General features: G+C 45.0%; 1 protein-coding gene across 1 annotated transcript in view; it reads right to left on the bottom strand.

Annotated features, from left to right (window-relative positions):
- Nucleotides 1-574: 574 nt before the first annotated feature.
- Nucleotides 575-25,550, bottom strand: part of cskl (c-src tyrosine kinase-like) — a 29,995-nt gene continuing 5,019 nt past the window's right edge. Inside the window, exons 2-10 of the mRNA XM_079282574.1 lie at nt 11,879-11,962; nt 8,253-8,366; nt 7,127-7,239; nt 4,447-4,666; nt 1,718-1,811; nt 1,413-1,478; nt 1,204-1,303; nt 1,016-1,106; nt 575-696 (exon numbers count right to left, since the gene is read on the bottom strand). Of these exons, the coding sequence (XP_079138700.1) occupies nt 619-696; nt 1,016-1,106; nt 1,204-1,303; nt 1,413-1,478; nt 1,718-1,811; nt 4,447-4,666; nt 7,127-7,239; nt 8,253-8,366; nt 11,879-11,893 (891 nt within the window). The 5' untranslated portion in view covers nt 11,894-11,962 and the 3' untranslated portion in view covers nt 575-618. The remainder of the gene's footprint in view (nt 697-1,015; nt 1,107-1,203; nt 1,304-1,412; nt 1,479-1,717; nt 1,812-4,446; nt 4,667-7,126; nt 7,240-8,252; nt 8,367-11,878; nt 11,963-25,550) is intronic.

Here is a 25,550-nt window from a genome sequence, read left to right as displayed (position 1 = left end):
AGACATGAGGGCTGAGACGATGGCAAACCCACAGGTGTGTGTGCCCTCCCTTAATCTATGTGAAATGTCTGTGGCCTCGCCAGACACATCAAATGACAAGTGCAGCTCAAATATAATTAGAATCAGAAAATACTGCAGAATGATTTTCCTCCTTTGCTTGCTTCGTGTTCACGCAGTGAAAGTCTAATCCCCTGCACACGTCTGACAAGGATTCAGTCAAGGGACACACCGAAAAATGAATCATGAAGCACTTCCTTGTGGATGCATGGTTTTACGCCTGTGTTGCAGTCATTTTGAGTTGTGCCGGGTTACAGCGTCGGCTAAATGACTGTTAAATAAAAAGAAAGAAAGAAAGACTGAGGCACTTGACTCGCAGATAAAGCGCCCACTTATCAAGGCGAACACCCTGCGCGATGGTTGCTTGGGTAAACAAAGGCTTCTTTTATGTTCGCCAGTTTGTGAGCATGACAACGTTCTCTTGAAGCTCCATTCAGATCCCGACAGCTAAAGCAGCAGTTTAGCTCTCAACCCCCCCCCCCCCCCCCCCCCGAGCTGTGCTGATTAAACGTTTGTCTGTTGTACAAATGTAACGAGAACCTGAAGAGAGGCGAAGAGGACTCACAGCGAGAACTTGAGTAAGCAGTCTCCGCCGAGCACGGTCCGTCCTCGGGAGCGCAGGTAGTCCACTAGGCTGCCCTGTGACACAGAGGAGAGGAGGACGTTTTCAGTATGAGGGGGATGATTTCTTCTTATTAATAGTTTATTTAGGTGATTAATAGAAACAGCTGAAAATGTGCTCATCTCTATTCTAGGTTCGGGTGCCAAACTTCTTGTCAGGGAGCAGTTGCCGGCGGGAACTCCGGGACGTCACTGCACCCAGCCAAGAAACGGCCCCGTACATAATCCCCGTAAAGCGGCTTCCGCTTCTTTTAGAGGTTAAACCAACCACATACAGTTTTCCCAAAACTGCTTCCACACATGTATTAAAACAGGAAAGAAAACTAGTGGGACAAACCTTGGCCATGTACTCCGTGACGATGTAGAGACTGCCCCGCTCCTCGACTATTACACCGAGCAACTGCACCAGGTTGTTGTGCCTCAGTTGCCTGAGAGCAGAAGCAGAAAACATGTGATGGGAAGAATAAAGAAAAAAGCCTGTGATCGAAAACAACTTTTTACATATTTATTGTCAAGGGATCTTACGTCATGACGGAGGCCTCGGCGATGAACGCCTGCGCCGTGGCGTCATTTTTGATGCACTTGACCGCCACCTTGTTCCCTCTGTAGTCTCCTACCATCACATCTGACGAGGACACAGTCGGGGAACATGTTTTAGTACAATATGAGAGGCGATGTGGCCTCTTGTTACTACGGCTCACATGTATGAAATGAGATGATGCCGAAATCCTCACCTCCAAACTCCCCTTTGCCAATGGTCTGCAGGAGTTTCAGCTCCTTTCTGTTCAAGGCCCAGCCGCCTGCCAAGAGAGGACAGATTACACTTAGCAGGCTTCACCGGCGACGACAAGCTACAAGTCTAACAGCATTACTGTAAGAAAACAACTTATATATTCACGAATACATCTTCTAGTCAGAGTACTTCTACTCTCTCAATGACACATCTGTTATTTGGGAGGAGAAATGTTGATTTATCCGAACGGTTAGCGTTGAAGAGTTAGCGGGTCAGCGGTGTTTGATGAGCTCAGTGTGTCCTTACTCCTGGAGAACTCGTCTTGTGCTGCCACCGTTCCCTCCATCAACTTGGGTTTGATCAGCCGGGTGCAAAGGCCATCGGCGTCTTTGGTGTAGTGCTGGGGACAGACAAGAGGCAATTACATGCATTGTTCCCTTTCAATACGGGAGGACGAAAGTCAGTGTGTAAAGGTTGGAGATTAAGATACAAATCCTGGTTGTCATTTTCATAAAGGGTTTCATCGTTTGACTTTTTATAGACCTGATGTCTGCAGATTACACTGCGATAGTTCGCTCTCACTCGGCCGTCTTCGACCTGTTGAATGGAGGGCTGATGTTGAAAGATTAAATCTGAGAGGTGGATCCGTGTACAAGCTTTTGAGGATTCAGGCAAGAGTTGATGTGCGGAAGCTCAGTCGACGTCATGCGTACAGGGATATCAGTTTGCCTTCACCAAAGAGAGACAGCATGAGAAAACTTTTATCAACGCACATCAACGGTGAAGAGGAGGAAACTCCCGCCACAAAAGATGGAATGAAATAGAAGGAGATGAGTAGAGGTAATGCTTATTGGAGCACTGTGCTCCTCAAATTAGCTCCAAGGGCGTAATGAAAGTAGTTAAGTTCTTTCTTCCATTGTTTTTTTTTTCAGTCTGACACTCGTCTCATACAAAGATAATTGGAGTAAACCAGATCACTGAAACCCAATGCAACCGTCTTGCGATCATTTATCGATTGAGGTGACAGGATGGGTCTTTGGAAATGAATGAACCTCTGATGAAGATTGACGGTATGCAAGAGGAGCTGTGAAGGCTTTTTGTGGGAACCAGCAGCAGCAGGATGAGGATGAGAAGTGTGTGGGCGTGAGAGAGGTCAATGCATCTGATCTTTACCGCCCCCCCCCCCAACCCCCCAGCGACGCAGCAAACCAAAACACCCGTCAATATCTGCTCATTGTCCTGAAATCAGGTTAGACGTTGTGACCTTGTGAAGGCAGACGCCACGTTTTGGACGTGAGGGAGAAAAAGCAGCAAATGTGAGAAAAACAAAAAGAAGTGTCTTCCTAACAAACGTGGCTCATCAAACCTGTGTGACCACTCCGCCAGCAAATCAACTAAAGCAACAGCAGACGCTACCCCACCGAAAACAAAACAAACAGTCTGGGTTAAGGTTGGACAACTGCAGCATGCCGAATTGACCACAGAGTGTAAGTCGCCGTGGCGACCACCAGGGGGCAGCATGGTGAAGGAGGGGAGGGGGGGGGGGGGTCCACTCCATCACATTGTTCAGCACTGAGACTCACATGTGTGGCCACATGTTGAATAACAACACACATACTCAATTACACAAATGTAGATTCAACACTTTTAGACAACTCAGAATGTTGCATAATAAGCACCGCTTGTTTCCTTAAAATTCAGTCATTTAATGCGTGAAAATGTGTTTTTAGTACACAATCGAGATCCTCCCATATGTAGTTAAGGTGTAATCACAGAGTAAAAATACTAAATGAGGATTGTAGTTGGGAAAAACTTTCCCCCCGTGCTGTCACACCCTTTTAAAATAACACACGGGGCCATCTTTGTTTCACTCCATGCAGAATCGCAGCATTCATGGGACACATGTGGCTGCTGTGACTGACAGGGAGTAGGCCCGGGTGTGTCAGCATATATGCCTGTACATATATGTAGATGTATGCGTCGCCTGCTGCGACGGCCAATGAGAGCGAGCCGGAAAAACACACAAGAATGCGAGGCATCCTCTCACAGCCTGTTATGGGGAGAAAGGAGAAGGCACAGGGGAATGCAGATGGTGGAGAGGATAAAGATGTAGTGAGCTTAAGCGAGAGAGAAACTGAGGGCGGGCGAGGCGGGGGAAGAGGTTGAGGTGGATAACAAAGAGAGGAGAGGAAGCAATATGCCAGGTATACACGAGGGAGGTGGAGGAAGGCAGAAGCAAGCCTGGAGGGTGTGAACGTGAGAGAGCGAGAGATAAGATTGCGGGCGGCTGATATGCAGAATGCAGCGGGGATGTAGATGGTCTCGGTGCCAGCTGGCACATTCCTGTCGTCCACTTCCAAACGGCCCGCGAGGCAAAGCGATGAGGTCCAATTAAAAGTGTGATAGACGTCAATCCAGCTCCTCTCTTAATCTGAGAGGATGAAAGCGGTCCCCCCCCCCCCCTTGCCATCAATGTCTCCCATCTCCACACTCTGTCCTTCCTCTGAACCGGCTCGCAGATAACAGGCAGCGAGTGAGAGAATCAGACGGCTTTTTGAAGAATGTGAACAAGTACTTGAGTCAGATTTTAAGGGGGAACTCCATGGGGACACTCAATGTGTGTGTGTGTGTGTGTGTGTATGTGTATGTGGGGGGTTCTTGTGTTTACAGAGTTATGTAATCATACCGCTGCATGATTGATCGCAGTTTAACTCAATTTAATTTGACAAATTGTTTAACACTGGCACGCCATTTCAAGCTGGATTCCAAATCTCAATCGTAACATGATGAATGTAAACAGACCTGGATTGCTTCAATAGACTGATTGATGATGAGTGGGGACTTTTTGGGGACAAGTCTACAGGTTAAGATCGCCGACTGTTTTTGCACATAGATTGAAAACAAGAGCTGACAAACATCCAATACAGCCTCCTGGGGCTTTAACTAATGCATGACTCTGCAGATTGTTTTCTTGATTCGTCATTTGGTTTATAGAATGTCAATGTCATGTGAGGAGAAGATGGGAGTCTCCTCACCTCAACCAGCTGCATGAGGTTCTCGAAGTACTCCTCCTCGTCGATGGTGAGCTTGCCGTTGTGGTAGATGATGCGGTAGTGCTCCACCTTGCCGTCGCAGCTGACGCACAGGGTGTAATCGCCGGGGTAGTTGGTGCTCTCCCTCACCAGGAACAAGCCCGTCTCCGGAGGGTAGAGGAGCCGCTCGGCCTGCTCCCGGGTTATCTTCCCGTGGAACCAGCTGCGAGGAGGGAAAGGTGGGCAAAAAGTTCATGACAAGACGGGGAGAAAATGATGGAGAGATAGCGTGAAAAAGAAGGAGAGCATATAATGAAGAGGGAGAAACGAGGAGATGGTGAGTCAGACATCAAAATGACAAACGTGGACAAAGAATGTGAGCGAAGAAAAGGGAACGGGACCGGTTTGAGATTCAAAAACTGGCATATACTGTTCGCATGCCCACACACACACACGTTTATATAACAATCGTGGACTATGAAAGAAACAAGTGTGATCCATGCGCTGCTACAACTGAAATCATCATCTGCTCCGTCAGCGCTGCTATCAGCCTCCACACATCGCGGCCCGCAGCCCTTCTCTGAAATGAGAAATAAAAACCGAGAGCCTGTCGCGGTGACGGGAAGCCGGTCGGCGCCACTTCCGGTCCGAGCGGAGCAAAGGGGGAAAGTACCTGGACCCAAACAACAGGAAGCTCTGTGTTCTCTCACACACACACAGAGAGAGCCTGAGGCAGAGTCGGAAACTGACACGCACGCATTGCAATCACAGGAAAATGCAAAAAAAAGAGTGCTCAGACGAGGCGGTGGACCGGACAGAGCCAAGTCACCAGTTCCTGGTGGAGATCAGGGAGACCAAGAGATGGACCGACTAAGGAGTTTGATTTATTTTTTCTGCAGAGATGGAAAATAAAAAGCTGTTCTCCGAGAACAAATAAAGCTCTGCTGGCTGTGTAACCATGCTTCATCCTCACCATATGGCCTGGTGGATATAACTACATGCTACTTATAGATGGATTAGACAGCTGCGTTACAGTGAGTGCCTTCACATGCACATCAGAATCCTGGCTGTCAGACTTACTGTGGTTTGGGTCATATTGGCAATATGGTTGTGTACATGGAATACAGAGAAACCTGGTTATTTATTTATTTATTTATTCAGTCTGTGTGCAGTGTCGTGATTCCTTAACATGGCAGCCTCTTGTTTCTGACTGGGTTTCTGTATTTAACAGCAAATTAATTGTACCCTTTGATCTACAAAATGTCCAAGTGTAATGTGCGTTAGATTTCCCAATGAAATACAAAATCGGAGTCTTCATTGTAAGAATTTAGATATCATTCATCTGTGGTCCTGAGGTCTCACACACACACACACGATTCATGTCACTCCTCGTGTGAAAAGGTTGTGTTCGAGGCAAGCGGTAGCAGCCTACAGGGTCTCCCTCCGTCCGTCTTGGATAGTGAAGTAGAGGTAATCAACGGCTCCAATTGATTCAGCCTTGTTTTCCCCCGGCTGCCTCAGTCACTCCCTACTCCTCTTCTTCACACTCGTCCTCCTCACGCAGCGGCGGCCCTTGTGGTAAAGCAGCTTAGTGCGGGTTGAGTTGATTAGATCAGCGCGGGCGGCTTCTCTGATGGACAGCGGCCTCCTTTAACTCCCGCTAATCCGAGAGATGTCTGCCACACGGGGGCAGCAGAGAGAACAAGCTGTTGGGCCATCGCGAGGGAAGGGAGGACTGTATCCACTGCGGTCAGGGCGCGAATGGGGACAGGAGGGACCACAGCTGAACCCTTATGTAACCCAGAAGAGGAGAGGTCTTCTGCGAGGCATCTGTTGGAGATTCATAACTAAAGTCAACGAGTCCCCGTGGGTTACGGACGATGGCTCCAGATAATGACTTCTGATGACTTGAGTGTTTAAAAAAAAAAAATCATAACATGATCAATCAAAGTGACCAATCTCTGAACTTAAATCTAATCAGAGCAGCAAAGTAGGAGCCAGCACTGGAGTTTAGCAGCTCATGCTGCTGCTGTTGTTGTGTTTGCAAAGCCCTCCCGGTTGCACGAGGCCAACTTAAAGATAGCTCCTCAGACCACACATGCAGCGCTGTGCCCGTGATCATGCTGAAAATTGGTGCAGACGGGCGGAGTCAGTGGCACAAAAGGGAGAGAGGTTAAAGCTCTCAGCGGCAGTTGATGAAGTGAGACAAAGAGGGTCAAAAGTCTATTTAAATGTTTCCTGCCAACAGGATGTTACAGCGGCATACCACGGCTGAACAACGGACGGGTCGGCTGAGTCACACATAATAATATCATATTATAAATAATAATAATACTGGCTTTACAATTTAAGCCAATATTATTATTATAATAATAGAGATAATGAAAAAAATATGTTTAAGGGGAAACGATACAGGTGAACGGGGGAAAATATATCAGTGTGAAACTTCACCAGTAAATTATTTGTATTTAAACAATTATGTTTTAGGAAATCTAATGCCACCTTTTGGTGACTGTAGGCGAACATCTACAGATGCAAAAAGACTAAGCAGTCAAATAAAAATCGCCAAAGAAATTCAAAACAATGTTTGAGTGAGTATGTTGCTAAACAAAAACATGAGACATTGAAGACACACGGACACGGTTAGTTTGGGTTTCCTCCTCCATTACCCCGTGGTACTTACGGCATAAGACTGAGCTTCCCTCCTGACTTGACTCCTTCCCTTTTCTGGACATAGTTAGCCGGGATGGTGCCCTCTCTGCCCACTGTGTTCCTCGCTCTGTACCAGTTGGGATCCTGCAATGAGCAACAACACAGCCTTAGTACCGGTGATAATATCTGAGGTAAGCTGGAGGTCCTCCTGTGGGTGAGGAGCATTAAAGTCCCTCATGTCCCTCTCTAAACACAGGTGGCAGCAGAGTGAAGCAGTGGGTTACACAGCTGCAGTACTCTACACATACTGGAGAATGGATACTTAAATCCACTTATTGGCATAAGTTGTTGCAGAAATTATGTTCACTGGGATCTCGGGTTCTTTGCAAGTCGATATACTGCATCATGTAGCTGTTGTTTTCGGGCTCGTCGATTACAGCATATTTTGCTAATTGCATGGCTGCTCTGACTGTTAGCAGCATGCCAGTTGATATATTAATGCTATTAGGATATATGCACTATCTATAAACTATTAGTGTTGGTTCATACTTTAACGTGAAACAAAAAACAAAAAAATAAGAACAGCAATCTTAACGTTACGACAGGAGTCATTAATATAAAGACACTGTAGCCTAAATAAGACATTACGCATTGATCGCTAGTCATTAAGTGTTATTGTTTGCTGAAACAAATCAGTTATATGAAACTGCTGCGTTGGCCGTTTCAAGCTAGAAGCAGCAGCTGTCCTTTTACCCAGCGGTCAATAATACAAGCTGCTTTCTGAGACATGAAGAACGGAAGAGACAACTTTAGCTGTGCTGGTATTGGGGGGGGGGGGGGGGGGGGCTGTGAGAGAGGTGTCATGACCTTAATTAATTTTGATTAAGTAGGTTGAGAATGGTGCCGCTTGTCTGACAGTCCTGCAGATTTAAGATGACATGATCGTAATCCGGAAGGTCACCTTTTTTTTCTTTCTCAATATTGCAATTGCAAATTTCCAGTATTCAGACAGAACATGATCAATAACGGTGGAAACAGAAACGGTGCCACATCATTCTATGTACTTAACTGTACAACCTCATGAAGAACTACATTAAAAAAAAATCCTCTCTTTCTGAATGAACATTTGGCCAGTATATATACACACACACACTTACCCTGGTGGCTCCGATGATGGTCAGTAAATCTCCTTTACAGAAAGGCAGGTCCTGTTCGTTGGCAGTCTGGAAGTTGTACTTGGCTACACACTCAGTGCCAGTCGACCATGGTGCCTACATCCATCAGCCAGAGAAGAACCAGCATTTTGTGATTTCTTTTCACACATAGCACATCCTTTATAATTAATTGCAAAAAAATAAATTAAGACATTTAACATAGCTAGAGGAATGTTATAGTGGTAATATGTACCACTATAAACTTCAGCCTGCATTTTCAAAACACATGTGACAGTGTCTTAAAATCAAATCGAGTGCATGCACAGATCCCCGGCAATAATTAATCTCTGTGCATAGGCATGCTAACACCACCCACTTCACGGATTAGAGAGATGAATATAACCCGAGGTGGTTGTGTGACTCTTGGCAAACGGTTGAGGAGACTGCATTGCCCTGCAGAGAGCAGGAGCTACAGACGCAGCGAAGTTAAAAAGTTGTCAGGCTGCACGGCAAACTGTGAAACCAACAGACTGGTTGTAATACCTTCAATGCATGCGTTTTTAGGCTGATTATTTTACATTGCAATAGGAAGGTGGCAACCTCCGGGTCTGTGAAGTGAAACCAATGTGGAAGTGTCTTAAACCTGCATTCTTTCTAATGGCCAGCAGGGGGCGACTCCTCTGGTTGCAAAAAAAAGTCAGATTGTATAAAAGTCTATGGGAAAATGACTACTTCTCACTTACGAGTTTATGGTCGCAATCTCTAGTTTCAAGTCTTCTTCAATACAACATGTGTATTTAAATTACGTTCCCATTTGGAGTCAAATAAAGCAGGGTATGCTTTAGGGCGGGACTACCTTGTGATTGACAGGTCCGTACCGCTACCAGAGCCGTTCAGGGCATCTCTACGTCGCTCCCCGGCAGTCCACAAATGGCCACTTCCGTTCAGTGGTTTCAAAAATTCAAGATGGCGACGGCCAAAATGGCAAACTTAGGGCTTCAAAACTACAGTCCACAAACCAATGGGCGAAGTCACGACAACTTTGTCCACTTCTTATATACAGTCTATGCATAATACCAGTAAAAAAAAATGCAGATACTCAACTCTTCCGTAGTATCATCGAAATAAACTTTCATTATCTACAGTCCACAGCTTACAGGAAGTATCTCCTTTTTGCTCAGTGGCTGTCAGTCTGCTATCAATATGGCTAACTGTGGCCTTCTCATCAGCTCGCTATCTTGTTACTGCAGTTATGCTAAATACACTGAACTGTTAGAACAAACCATCCGCCCACATGAAGCTTCATGTGTTGTGAAGTTGGACTCATTCCTATTGCTGACCTGTCCAAGGTCAATGACCACGTTTACATGCACACTCATATTCCACTATTATTCAGAAAATCACAATATTCTGAATTCAATATGGCTCATCTAAACATCATATTCCGGTTGGATATTCAGAATTAGGTCTTATTCCGAATGGAGTATTTTCCGATTAAGACATCTGGGATATGCCGATATTATTCAGGTTTTAGGACCATTCTTTGGACAGCGCGTTCGAAAAGTTGAAGTAGAGATGCATGCCCATAAGAAAAGCCTACATTTCTGGTCGGAAGAATAATCACTCCTACTTTTAAGCAGTGTGAAGGACTTGGATATCAACAGTTTTATGGATATGCGCAAATATTGCAACGCCGACCCTTTCAAGAAGGTGGTTTTACGTTATTCGGAATATGCACGGCTGTATGTAAACAGGAATATCAGAGGAATATTCTTTATTATTGGCCATATACTCATTTTACTTTTACCATTTACTAAACAGCTTAGTAGGAATATTCAGCTGGGACAGTCTTCAGTGTTTTCACTGAACCCTCATCAGAACTCAATGCTACGTGCACAGGCGGGACAACTTCCACCTTCATTCATCTGGTCGGTGGTGTTGAGTTTTGTGAGCTCAGGTCATTTCTTGCGTGGCTCCACACAACAGAGCAGAGGCCTAAAAAACGAAAAACCCTTGTGTGGGTTAGCAGTATCTTACTTTTGAAGACTAAATTAATCTGTGCCGCCTGTGAGGGACATCTCCTGTTCTCTGGCTCATCTTATACAAAGTCATTATATCACAGTCGCTGCCTCAGATTTTGCTTTTCTGTCTTGAAAAGGCCAGCTGCGCTCATCGTCAGTCACTCTGAATAATGTAAACGTGGCAGCGGCATGCCTAAAAGACAAATGGAAATGACAGCTGGGCTGAGGATGTTTTGTGCATTCGGTTTGCGGCCGTTACATCGGCACGGCGGGTGTGATCAAAAACATACCGCGATAGAGAGGATGAGATGAAACGAGAAAGCCGGAGTACAAAGCAGCAGGTGCGAGTCCTCGTACGAGCCGCTTTATTCCCTGACAACACACGGTACAGCCGAGTGTGTCCGAAGCGCTCTCGCTCAATATCGCGTGATGAGTCCACTGACGATGGCTGCGACTGCACAGTTATGTAGATACAGAATCACTCTTGAATTCTCAGCTGTTATTAACTTCCAACAAAAGGACTTTATCAAAACTGGTTTTACTGGACAGATCGTGTCACTGGGGATATTTCCATGAGGATCTTTAGTCATTTAAAATGTAGCAGAGTGCACAAAGCAACTATGGGAAGAAAACCACAGGCTGCATCTCACCTGAAGTTGCATTCACATATTTTGTATCAAACATAGGCTTACCCGTTACTTCCACTTTATTTTTCCAGTTTTGACTGAAAATGTGTAAATGGCATATTTACGTCAGCATCTTCCCCCAGCATAGTCAGACATATTTGAAGGTCAACCGTATATAGTGGCGACTGTGGCTAAGTGGAGGGCAGTCCTTCAACCAGAGGGTCGGCGGTTCGATCCCCGGCTCCGCTAGTCGCATGTCGATGTGTCCTTGAGCAAGACACGTAACCCCAAAATTGCTCCCGTAGCTGTGCCTACGGTGTATGAATGTCATAGAAGCTGAATTGTAAGTCGCTTTGGATTAAATGCTAAACGACTGTAATGTAGTGTTTCATCAATACTTGACATCCAACTCTAGTTCACCTCCTGATTTTCCCACAAGTCAGTTTGGTTTATTACACTGACTGAATCTTCACTGTTCTGTGACCAGCACAGGTCACAGTGCTGCTCCTCAAAACAGCATGGGTCCAATAAATTCTGTGACCTCTTGATCTAGTTCTCGAAACGCGCTGCCATTCTTCAAGCCAGAGTCGCACTGAATCCATAATGCATCAATGGAGCGATGAACCACAGAGTTTACGGTCAGGGTCTCAAGGCCGAAATATTCTGACTTGATTGTGGCATTACAACATCCATTATTATTAGTTGCAATTTTTTTCTTTTTTACGTCATTTTATAGGCCGAGTAATTTATCATAAAAATAATTAGCTGATTAACGAGTAATGGTTAATGATCATTAGTCGCAGCTACGTCCTTTACCCTTTAATGTCTCACTTCCTTGTTAATGTGGACTGTTAGCTACTGCTTGTTTAGATGCGTGTAGTTTTATGAAATGTAGAGCAGGTCGTGTTTAGAAAGCGTTTGCTTACCTGTAAACCGGTACACTGGGTAGGTAATTGTGGGGGGGAAAAAAACATTCACTTACGTGCATCCCAGACATGATGAAGGGAATTGGGCAGCAGGTGTCCTCGGGCAGGTAGCGGTCACTGTTCAGCTAGTACCATCAGAGCTGTTTAAAAAAGCAAAGCATTAGAAATACAACCAACAATTTCAGAGGATAAATGTAAGATGTATTCCGTCTTGTGGATATTGTTTTAGAATCAAAAGACCTCCGGTGACAATGGTCCATATTTTAATATGTTGATAAGTGTATATGGACATTTCGGACAGAACGCAAGTCAAAACTGAAGCAAAACTAAACAGCAGCCGGCTTCCCAGTCAAGTATGAACTGCCGACATAATAGAGTTACTGTCCTTCAGTTTCGGAAAGCCAGTGTTGCAAATGCATGAAACATGCAAATGTGCAAATGTAAACACACATTGCACATGAAAACTGTTCAGAGATGTGTTGCGGCAAAAATCCCACCGTGGTACAAATGTCATACGTTTTCATGATTGTAGTTCAATAAGAATGAATGTACGGATCACAAAATAAATACATTTTAGAGCACAACAAACCCAATAGGGTTTTCTAACACTAACCCAATGTAAGACAGATATGAATATTTAATACTCAATATCGGTGATTCCAGAGTGTGTATTTTTACATCTCTTAACCGCCACACAGACCTTAACAAGGTGGTAAATCAGCTGTTTAAAGGTGAAACATTAACTGAATATGGCCCCCCACAGCAGACTGCTTCCATTCAAGGCTTCTCACAGCCGAGAGAACAGGAAGCTGAAAAACTGGGAGGGAGGCGAGAGAGAGGGAGGAAGTGGCTGACGCATATTTTCCAGTGCTTTGTACGAGGAACTAGGGAGGAGCCTTTAGTTGTCCAGAGTGAGTGTGGGTACTCTGGCCAACTTGTCAACAACTGGAGTATAATTCATATCTCAATGATCCCGGCTAAAAATGTGTTCAACATCTCCCTTCTCTTTGATTTCCACTGCACTTGTGACGCAACACATAAGTGCCCACATCTTTCACTTTAATTAAGTCCGTTTCATGGAAAGTAACATTTTGTCCACTGAGCGAGCCCGTTGCTCTCCCACATGCAAAGCAGCTGTGTCATTTAGGAGCAATGAGAATGATGCATCTTCAGACGGCCTGGCTAGCATGCTCCCTGAGAGCATCTATGGCCGAGCTTCACAGCGCCGCCGTGTCCCGCGCTCAAACAGGAAACGGCCTAATTGCAGACCCCTGCAGATCTGTATGTGCACACTGACGGAGCCAAATATATCCGAGGCCGAGCCGCTCCGCTGCGCCCAGAGGGCACCCGCTTCTTTTCCCTTTGCCGTACTTTAACGTCGTTAGAGCAGCACTGCTGGAACCGAGCGGCGCGGCTTGCCAGCCAGCGGCCATGCCACCGACCCAATAGTGGGGGGGGGAGAGAGAGAGCGAGAGAGAGATCGCTATTCTTATCTCTCTCCAGCGCTGAGGAATGCCTGCAAGCTATTCAAGAGCGTCGGCATCACATTGCTCAGGTGGTGCTCAGTAAAGGCCGCGAGTGAAAAGAGTTCTGCTTCAATTCAATTGTCTTTGGCGGACTGTAGAGCGACGCCACTGTGTACACTTTCACACGGAGAAGAATATGGTTGCAACGCCCGTGCTGAAAATAATAATTCATTGTGATGCCATCCATGTTTTGACGCTGAGAAAGAAGGCGTGGATACTCCACCGCCAGGTGTTATGCTACTGCTTTGTGGAACGTCGCCCTTGCTGCATATCTATGTCGTGTATGTGTTGAGATTAACAATGGCACTGCTCCAAAAAAAAGAAGAAAGCACGGTGCTTTTTGGGCGTGTTGCTACAGTTAACGGTCAGAAGATAAAATACAAAACCAGGAAGTCCAGGCTTATCAGACACCAAGACACTGCACAACAGTTTATATCCCTTTAAACAGGATTTTACATCTCTGGAAAGTTATTACCACAGCGATGACTTGCTACTGTGTCTTAATGCCATGTAAACCATAGAATTAGCAATGGTGCAAGGTACTTTACCTGGTGTGTGTTTGTTTTGCATTGATTGGATTGGCTTGGATTGAATACAAAGCGTTTCCCGTTGACGTTGGCCTGCAGAGAAATGCATTTTTTTTTTGTTGCCAAAACTAATAGCGTTCTCATTTGTTGACTAAACCTAAGTTTACGTACTTATTCTCAGCCCAACCATGACGTGTTCCTAAACCTAAGGTTCCGTACTTATTTGAAACCCCACCATGATGTTTCTGTTGGCTTCGATCGAGGACTAGCCGAGCGCTCGACACTAAACCTACCAGATGCATCACTTCCTTCTCCTCTCCTCCTAATTTTCTGTCACTGTGCAACAGGGGCTGCTGCTGGCAGCGCCATGGCAACACACGGTGATGTAACAGCAGCCTTCTGTGGCGCTGCCGGATGACAGTAATATTGTTACCGCTTGTGTCCTGCGCGCCATTTTCATTAGAACCGGTGTCGCGTTCTAGTTAAACGGTGCGTCTGACTCTTTGTGCTCCACGTCTGCTGCTGCACCGGAGCCGCTTTGATGAATCCAGATGAAAGTGATAAGAGTGACTTCGGGGTCTTGTTGCTCATCTACTAATCATCTCGTTACACCGCATTAATATTTCACTGCACTGTGCCTTGTAGACAAATCCCTGCATATTCATTGTACTTTGAGAATAAAGCAATGCTTTGTTTTCCATTCCACGCCAGCTTCCAGACTCCTGGAGCCACGTGCTGCTCTGTTTTAACACAAAACATAACTGCAAAGAGACGGCAAAACAAAAACTCTGTGGCAAGTCTGCGTCTTTGCTCTGAGCCACTTGGGTTTCGTTATGGACTTCTCAAAAGGTGTTTGAAAACAATTCAGCTCAGTCTCTTCCAGCTCGCTGAGACAGCAGTGAAGAAAAGATTCCTGCTACACTCGCATATCGAGGTGAAACAAAAGTACGGATAAAAGGAAGGTTTAAATTATAGATAATAAAATGGTAACTTTGACAATTACAAATGTGTTTCCTTCAAAAGGTATGCTGGAGTTTGTGTAGTTCATTCGAGTCTCTGATCACAACAGCTCATTATGCAATGTGCTTCTCTTCGCTACCTGTTCTTTGTTTGGACACCATTTTTCTTTTTAAAAACAAAGTACACTATGAAAAAAAACAAGCTGCTCTGACACTGGATGAGAGACTGATTTTATTCTGTGATAGTACAGACGATGATGGCAGAGTAATAGCACATGATTCACAACTTCCAATTTCACAAATCAGTCTCCAGGTTCCATGTCAACGGAGAAGATCCGTCTCTTGATAGTTATGAGCATCGATCTCCATATTTCTGCTATAGAAGCAGGCTACCATTTAAAATGTCAGGCATTTATCTTACACTCTGATCCAGCTCCTATTAGCCGACGCTCATCCAAAAGAAGCACAATGCTGTTTGTGCTGGAAACCTACCATGTGAATGTTTAGCTGATTGCTCCGTCAGCTTTCCCTGCAGAAATAAAAGCTTTGATGGAAATCACCATGGAGGGCTGGTGTTTAACAGAGACTGTTGTCAGATTCCAAAACTATGGTGGCAAAAGCCTCTGGTTGTGTCAACAGGAAGTGTGGTCCGAGCAGGACCAAGGCCATCCGCAGATTACGGTCCTGCTAACACAGCGTCTACAGGAGCTTATAAAAGTCTACCTTTAAATCAGGATGTCATCATTAATTGTGCCGGGGGAAATTCAATTTAGCGAGCCGCCATTAAACAACAGCTCCCATCACACTGAACAAAAGACGGCTTCATATAAAAATCGAGCAGTAAACAACATTCCCATCAAATTCCAAGTCTGGTTAGTCAAGTTAGGCCACACAAGAGCTCTGTATGCTGCAGAGAGAGCACTATACAGCCTTGGCCAAAAGTTTTGAGAACGACACAAGTATTGGTTTTCACAAAGTTTGCCGCTTCAGTGTTTTTAGATCTTTTTGTCCGATGTTACTATGGTATACTAAAGTATAATTACAAGTATTTCATAAGTGTCAAAGGCTTTTATTGATAATTACATTAAGTTTATGCAAAGAGTCAATATTTGCAGCATTGACCCTTCTTTTTCAAGACCTCTGCAATTCGCCCTGGCATGCTGACAATTAACTTCTGGGCCACATCCTGACTGACGGCAGCCCATTCTTGCATAATCAATGCTTGGAGTTTGTCCGAATTTGTGGATTTTTGTTTGTCCACCCGCCTCTTGAGGATTGACCACAAGTTCTCAATGGGATTAAGGTCTGGAGAGTTTCCTGGCCATGGACCTGAAATTTTGATGTTTTGTTCCCCGAGCCACTTAGTTATCACCTTTGCCTTATGGCAAGGTGCTCCATCATGCTGGAAAAGGCGTTTGTCACCAAACTGTTCTTGGATGGTAGAGAGAAGTTGCTCTCGGAGGACGTTTTGGTACCATTCTTTATTCATGGCTGTGTTCTTAGGCAACATTGTGAGTGAGCCCACTCCCTTGGCTGAGAAGCAACCCCACGCATGAATGGCCTCAGGATGCTTTACTGTTGGCATGACACAGGACTGATGGTAGCGCTCACCTTTTCTTCTCCGGACAAGCTTTTTTCCGGATGCCCCAAACAATCGGAAAGGGGCAAAGTTAGTGTCAATCTGTGTTAAAAGGTTTATTTACAGTATTGTATAACCACATGTACTGACTGTCTTTCTCTAACCATGTCATAATCCCATCAGCAATGTCTTATGTCCTAAAAAGACAGCATCTCAACTATAGTGCAGCTATGGCTATCTGACCTTGACTCAGGCTTAGCAAAGACAGTAGAGTTTATATGGTAGAGTGTACCATGAGCAAAAGAAACAGGGGGCGGGGGGGATATTATGGAAATGTAACCTACTGGGTATGCAAATACACAGCATAAGCTCACAAAGAAAACGCTCACGGTGCTGGAAGCTCTGCAGAGTAGACAGCGTGGAACTGTCAACAACAAATGACTCGTGGCGGGATCACATTCCCCCGTATGTAAAGGACTTGACAGCAGGCCTGTTTGCAACATCAACTGATGAACACATGTGAGGCAAATTACCAGTCAGTGAACAAATAAGATACCCCTGGTTGGGAAATATGCAAATACAGACGAGTGGACAAAAGTGAGGAAATAGATTTTAGTGCCCGTCACCAACTAGTATTTACCCGTCACAGTTTCACATTTGAATACATACAGATGGCATTGCTTCTTCTTAATTACAGGATAAACCCTTCGTCTATATGACCAATCCGCTGTTCAAACTGTAAGCCCTGGCTTCCAGTAACCATGTTGAGTCGTGTGTGACAAATATAGTCCAATCAAAGGAAATGCAGGAGGTCACTCCGAGTGCAAACCAACAGTAAGTGCAAGTCTAATGATAAGTGTCCCACACGGATACCACAGACAACGACGACGTCTCCATTACATCACAGCGTAGTGCAAGGCCGACAGGCTGGCAATTCAGAATAGGAGAAGTAGAAAAAATGTGTCAGCAAAATGTGTAGTGCAAAGTCATGTGAAGGTCTTTACTTTTGTTTTGAGGCTGATGATGCTTGGCTCATCTCATTTAGACTCATGCGTGGTCTGCCGGTTGCTGTGTATGGCTCCACATCGAGATATTGTTAAGTTTTCCACTCAAACAGCGGGATTATTGTCCCTGGCGAAGATGTATAATTAATGTGGCGTCTGTATTCGATACCTGATCAGTGCAGGGGTGAAGCAAAAATCCCCGTACAGTTTCTCCACCAGGTCCAAACGAGGCCAAGCAGCGTTCTTTTAAAAGAACATCAGAATAAGGTTGAATATGGAAGAAATTTCCACAATGACGCCCCGATAGGAGCCGATCTGGGTATATCTCACTGGAGGAAGAAGCTCCACTCTGTGACACAACCGTACAATCAGAGTCTTGAACTGGGTCCAACGACTCCAAAAAAGGTTGGGGACCTCTGCTCTAGCGGATTGCATCTTGAAAAATGTGTCACTTCAAGGTTTAAGTAAATATAAGAACGGATCAGACTCCGTATCGGCAGATACCCCCCAATATTAAAATACTCTGATTGGGGCTAAAAATACCTGATCGGGACTTCTTTAACCACAGCTGTTTAAAGACAAAGGGTGACAGTTATCTTTATTGGAGACCTCCTTCCCAGCGCCTCTCAATGCAAGGTCCATCTTCACTCTCGCTTTAGACCCGGTTATATCTAGGTCTGTGGCTTGTTAGTTGTTCAACTCTCTTTCAGACAACCTTTACATATACACTTGATCTCACTCTCATTACCTGCCGGGCACGTAAAGTACGGCGGGCATTCGGGCTCAGACACACTGACTGCAGTGAATGAGCTGAAGACTGGGATGTTGATGTTTCGTGGGGTTGGCAGTAAAAGCAACATTTTGACGCGAGTCTGTCAATAGATTGGTTTATTTTGAAAATATATTGCATGTCTAAAATGTCAAAAGATAAGAATAAGGGTGGTTATTTTGTATTGCCGACCAACACAATATACAGGTTAAACTAACGTCCATCATGTACTGTATTCTATATTAAATCCATACGCTGATATAGAAATGTGTCAACCAGCACTGACGCTTCAACGCCATTCAAGCTGTTCCCTTATAATTTGCGGGTACATTAGACCATTGAAGGCTAAATTGCATATCGCTAAGCAGGACTGCTTTAAGGCGGTATTTTTCATATGGTAGTAATGATTAAGTAGTAAGTACCTTGATTTGTCAGGTATTTCATATGCCGCATTAGCTAAAGAATTATGACAAATCTGACGATGACGATGAGCAGGTTAAGAGCAGATATGAAACTTCAAAATATGTCCCTGTCCTTGCTGGAGAGAAATCTAAATCCACATCGAGAACATAAATCACGTCACTAATCAAACACTTCAAACCAGCGAAGGATAGAAATATACGACTAAATATGAACTTTAAAAGGCTCAGGTACTTTGAGAGCGGATCGATTCCTGCTCCTGAGAGAGACGGCTGAGATTCTACCGGGTAGTTGACGGAGGAGGAGGAGGCGACACTGAAAACTCAAGTAGAGCAGACGGACAGGAGAGCGCTGCGAGGGATGGTTAATAATAAAAGGAGCAGCAATAAGTCGGCAGTGACTGTGGCGTACTCAGTCATTACGACCGCGTGCACGCCTCTGCCATCTGCCACATGAAGCATATCCAGCCATCTTCACCTGTTTTCATTTGTATTATTGCTGTGGTGGCGTTTTCACTGTCCCACAGAAACTCAGTTTCCCTGCTCTTCTCTTTGGCTCAGCCGCCACAGAAGGAAAGACGAAGGCAGGGTTGAGGTTTGCTGTGGTCTTTGGAAAATAAAATGCTGCCCAACACAACCACAGGCTTCTAACATCAACCAGCAGCTGCACTGGAGGGATTAGAGATAAGTGCCTTGCTCAAGGGTATCTCGCTGTTAATCATTCCGGGAGGAGAGGGAAAGCGAGATTAAAGACATGTCCTCTGTACAGATTCACCAGATGGCTCGGAGGTTTGAACTAACAACCTCCAGTGCACACTTAACACTGGATCGCTTTACTGACTTCAACAGATAATAACACAATGAATGCAACACGTACCATGAATGCAACCAGGAATACCAACAAAAGAACACAGCGGTGTTCTACTGGAGTTCTGAACTGAGCAAGAGGAAAAAAAAAAGAAATTGCATCTTTTTCTTTATAGCAGTCATGTGCATGTCTAATACCCCCCCCCCCCCTCATCTTTATCTCACTGAATGAACAATAGAGCAGCGTGACACGGGGAGACCTCTCCCAGCGCAGGCAGACAGGTGGGTAAGACTGGCGGCACTTCTGACTGCCTCTCTGACGCAACGAGTGACAGGCTCTCGGGCTCACCGCGGGTGACAGATTACAAAAGCAGGGAGGCAGGAAGTGGGAGAAAGAAAGGAAGAGCCAAACTCCCCTCCCCTTCCCTCCCCTCCCCTCTGGGAGGCCGCTGGACTGGAGAAAGCGGAGGGGAGGAAGGGTAGTGGCGGTGGCTTATTGTTTGAGCTCCATGCGCTGCGGTTCCAGTGTCAGCACACACTCGACCAGGCCCGGCTATTTATATCCTCTCAATATCCATGCAGGCGGAGGAGGGCTGCAGTCGCTTTTCATCGTTGCATGCGTTATGGAGACGCGGCGTGTGCGCCTGCTCGTACTGCTTTTCTTTCAGAATTTCCCCCACTAACATTTGGACCATGTTGGCTGCCGCATCCCGGATTGTACACCGTTCATAGAAGCGCCAAGTACAAAAAATGAGCATTGTTCAACCAGCTCAAACAAAAATGAAAGGCCAAACTATATGAACCAAATAACCTACCATGAAATTGGGTGACTTGTTAGCGAAAGAAAATACGGGGTCTTTATTTCCTAATAGGGGTCAAGCTCCGAAAAAGCTGGACCCTACATTTCCCATAATGCAACTCAAAAGCATCTGCCACGATATCTCATGATAATTTCATCATCAGGGTTTATTTTCTCAGAGTTAAGAAGGCTACATCTTAAAGAATGAGACCGGCATTCTTTATGCTCGTCTTATATTATCTTGGAAAAACTATTTTGGCAAACAATTATTTATCGGAGTCAATTTTGTGCAGGTTGCAGGCTTGTGGAGGATTCTGGGAGGCTCTGTGCTCTTCTGACAATACATCTGCTTGGCAGGTGCACAAGCACACACACACACTCTTCAACCTTAGCTTATCCTCGCACTGTCAATGAATAAACAGTGCACGCACACATTCCACTAAAGTACCCACAAAATGCCCTCATCCTCTGGCCTAATATATGCTGCTACTTGCACACATATGCAAAACGCATTCTTCAACCATGGTTTAATATATGCTGTCTCTCAAACACATACAGAAGTTGCATCAAAAATCCCAGGAGCTGAGAGAGAATGAGCGAGGAGGAAGAGGGGGGCAGTTGCTTGCCGCTGCTTTCATTGCCTCTCCTCCTCCTTTGATGGCAACACATGACAAGCCCTCCATTCAGACCAGAGGAGAAGGAGGAGACGAGGCTGCGAAGCACGAGGATGGAGACACAAAGAATGTCATTAGCAGCAGCCACAGCGGGATGCTGGTACAATATGGCAGCGCATTAGTGGTGACTGGAGCTCCAAATCTCTTCAAATAAAAAGAAGCATTCAGAGGCAGCAGCACTAACACCGTGGAGGGAAAAAAGACTCTCTGGACACAAAAAAAAAAAAAAAAAAAAAAAAAAAGGAGAGAGGGAGGAACGTAGGGAGAAAATAGAGACTGAAAGGGAGAAGCTGAAGGCAAAAATCGAAAAGCACACTGGAATACTGTTTGGCTCCAAAATAAAAAAAGATTATACAGATCACCTGAGCACACAGTAATCCCAAATTGAGAAATTGACTGTGTGAATATTGGGTGGGTGTAGCCTCTGAAAAGAAGGTAGACACAAGGACAGATGGAGTAAGAGCTGTACTTTCTTATGAAACATGAGACGCACTCATCAGGTTTGTCACGTTCATCACAAGAGAAGACAGCGGTCCAAATCTGGGGCGCTGGAAAACTGTGCAAACCGTTTCTGCTCGGCAATCCTCCCTGAAATGACCTGAAATATATGATTTGGCTGTATTGGCAGAAAACATGGTAAAAGTCAGTTGAGTGAAGCTGCCCTGACGTTCATTACTCTGTTCGTTGTTATGAATCTGAGCTGCATTTCAGGCCCAGCTGAATATCTGTATTTTTTCATTTTACGCAACATTTCCTGATCGTAAATTAAACTTTTAAACCATTTGACATTTTTTTGAAATTCAAGAAACGTTCCGAGGACGCATATTTGAATTCAGAGTTCACGGCGAGAGAGCGAGAGAATGAATAGGAGACAGCACAACAACAGACATGGGGAGATGTAGAACAGGGGGGATGATACAGAGTGAGAGAGTGAGAGATGCACGCAGATGGAAAGGACAGAGTTCAGGAGAGGAAGGGCGCAGCAATGGAGGAGTAAAGAGAAGTGGAGTAGAGGGATGTGGAGGACGGAGGAGAGAGACGGAGGATGGCGGACGGCTGCCGCTGCTTAATATTAACAGTCATCTGTCAGTTCCAATGCCCACCATGAATAATAGAGGCTCCACCCAGCTATGCCAGCGCTCTGAATTATTAATTCACAACCACAGACTTGCATTAGCGCACAGTGTGGGGGCGCTCTTCGCAGCAGGGCACAGCCCTGCTTAGCCCCAACCCTGTGCGTGCATGTGCACAGATTCGACACTCTCTTGCATGCATATTCACGCACCGATAGGAAGTTTGTACTCTCTGAAGTGTCTCGCAGGTTTTTCTTGAGAAAACTCTCACTCCTGGTTCTTGGAATAAAATATAGCTGTTAATGTCACGTCAGCATATTGTAGAGTCAAGGATTGATAATCGTGGAATTATGGGCATTCAATCAACACTACTGAAGAGCCTTTATGTGTGTTGCTGAACAATGTCAAAATACTGATTTAAAATATTCGAGTAGTTGGTTCCCCAGATTTTTAGGTTAAGTGATAAACTGCCTGAGCAATATCTAGCAGAATAACAAGATTATAATCACCAGTGTTTCAGCTAGAACAGCACGTCCCTCGAGACCATGTTAACTCGGCCATTCGCGTCTTTTCATAGGCTCAGTTAAGAGATGTAGCCTAATTATCTGACAGGACGACTGCCTGACGGATGTAAATCAGTGCACCGCTGCTTCGATAGTTCATCGTACATTGTCAGTGAAGGTCTGGGCGTGTGTCTGTGAGTCAGAGATGAAACACTGCGGCATGCGATGTCACTTCTCCCCATATACAGTGTGCCCCAGTTTGAGTCACACCACACAAACAACGATGACGAATAACACACAAACACAATGGTGTGTTCACACACACACACACCGGCTGAAGCGGAACAAAACACGACAAGAATCACAGCAAAGCCGACACGGAACAATGTTATGTTCTAAAAAGAACATAGAGCTGAGTTAAAGTATTTGAATGTGTGTGGGTGTGTGTGCACCACATTCAGAGTGTGTTTTCACCTGTAGGAGGACAGTGGGTGATGAGGTGATGGTGAGCGATATGGGTGAAGAAAGGCAGACAGACAGTGAAACACACTCACACACAAGAGGGATCACGGAGGAGAATTTCTGCTAATGCAGAGCCAATGTTTGCAGAGGCAGCAACTGCAAATCTTGCGTTATTTTTCTGGTCAACAGTTAAAATACTTTTATTCAATTTACAATTATACAAAGAAAAACTTTGTAGGCCTAATGAAATAAACAATTCGCAAAGACATTTGATTAATTTTCTGTCAGCCAGCTTATCGATTAATTGCTTCAGCATTTTATTTGATTTTTCTAATATAAAGTGGTGCAGCGAGACAGCAGGAAGGAGCAGCTCAGGACTCCCTGTGGACACCGGAGCAAACATCCTGACCTCGCATTGCATTTTACAGTTAAACAGCATGACGCAGGCTCTTAAGAATGGAGTAGAATGAGACACCATTCAATACATTTAGAGGGGGTGGGGGGTCTGCGTATCGTAGATGGCGGGTACATTCCTACGCTCCCCGGAGAGGCGAGAAGGGGCCGTGCGGAAACTCCAGACCGGTGGCTTTGTTTTCCTTACGACGCTGACCCCGTGGTCTACTCGGAGGCTCTGACATCAGCAAGGACAGCAGACCGAAGAGCGACCCTGTGATAATATAAATATGAGAGCGCACAAGTCCGGGGTGGCTGCGGCAATGGAATGAGCGGAAGTGTTGATGCAACTGCGAGTGAGTCAACGGGTTGGTGACGTCCGCTCAGACTATAAATAAGAATCACAGTCAACTGCAGTCATCCCGTTTCTTCATTTGACCGACGCAGCAAAAAGCGTGGGTATCGCCTCACTTCATTGATTATTGATAAGGTCCGGAGTGAACGGTTCTGCTATCGGTACTTTAGAAGTTAAGGAGGGAGATCTCCGTGGAAAACAGCAGCAGATGCCGATAACAGTCGTCACAAATGCAGTAAACCCTCACAAGTAAGGGAGGTAACACCAGCAGTTTATCACAACATTTGGCCAACGAGCAGAACATCAATCTGCAGAAATGTTTGGCGAGCAGCCGTCCATCCTCGTCCGCTGCAGGCGACGTTAGCGATGCGGAGTTTGCTAATAACAATAGGTCAATAAATGAAATGTTAATACATGAAATGTATTTTAAAGATTTTGGAACTTTTTGTATTGCTGCTCAAGAAAGACTTTGTTTTCATACAAGAATAATAAAGCAATGTTGATTCATTTCTTTATAAATTGTCTTTTTTTCTCAGAATATTATCAAAAAGAAACCGATAAGCAGTATCGATAAGAGTACTAGTATTGAGCAAATCCTACCGATAGGGGAACTATGTACATGCACAATAATATTCTGAGAATGACATCCTGGTTCTTTACTGGGTTACATATTGCATGAACCAACCAGTACACCGTTTATTCCAGTTTGGCGGGAGATTGTCTATTAATATTGAATAGTTTTCCTGCTGCGTTCTGTAGTGGTGTGTTACTTTGACACTCACAACTCTATGGAAACAGCACCCCAACACAAAAACGGGATATTGTGCTTACAGCCCATACTATACCGGTTAATAGTATATTACTGATTTTGTCCAGTTAAAGCATGCAACAACTCCCATGCAGTGAAGATATCCTGAGTAGGACGATGATAACAGGGTGCACGCATGCGAAGCGAATGAGCGAGATGAGCATAAAAATTAAGCAAAAAGGCATCGGCCCACAAGGTCACTTGGCTTTCCAGGGCTCTCTGTCGCATCATTACAGCAGAAGCGTTTACGTGCCTCTTTGTGAATCTGAGCCGTGCGACACACTTCAAACACGACTCCCGAGTGCACGGGACGGCGGATAAAAGAGGAAGCACTGGAGCCTCCCCCGCTGAGACGGGATTCATTGTCACTATCGTCGGCGTCAGTGATTCATCCTGTGATCTTTTTAGGGCATTCCCAATAATGGCAGTGGAGTTTACTACGTCTATAAAAGGGGGAAAACCCGTCAACTTTATACTGACTGCACGACTTCCTCTTTGTCTCCACATATTGGCCTACGTACGATGGACTACAGTGAACCAGAACACAAGCATTGTTGTTGTGTGCAGGGAGACAAGAGATCAGACACTGGAGGTGAGCATGGGAAGGCCCCGGTCCACTTCCTGTTTGAATAGGGAACTCATGCCCTAAACTCAGAGATGAGTTTGACACTTCATCTATGTGACAAAGCGCAGCTCTCCATCGTACATTTGTGTACATCACGAGAGCTAAACATGGTGGTGACGTGGTGCATTCTCTGGGGATTAATAATAGTAACCGTTCATGGGATAAAAGACCAGATGGTAATGTACGATTTGGGCTAATCCACTGATAAAGATACCGGACAAATTAAACTTCACTGAAATGAAAAATCATTTGACTCCAGTTTTGACCTAAAGCTATTCTGTTGAATTGCAGCTTTGCTCCCAATCGCCTCAAACAACTATATATATTAAATAGTGACAGCTGCTTCCATATATACTGCATGGAGAATTCACAACAAACAGACAAATCTCAACCATCTCAGGCTACAGTGTATATCATCACAAATGCTGAATGAAATGCAGTTACAA

The sequence above is a fragment of the Melanostigma gelatinosum genome (assembly GCF_949748355.1).
Source record: "Melanostigma gelatinosum genome assembly, chromosome: 2".
Taxonomy (NCBI): Eukaryota; Metazoa; Chordata; class Actinopteri; order Perciformes; family Zoarcidae; genus Melanostigma; species Melanostigma gelatinosum.
This window is presented reverse-complemented; position numbering and strand designations above follow the sequence as displayed.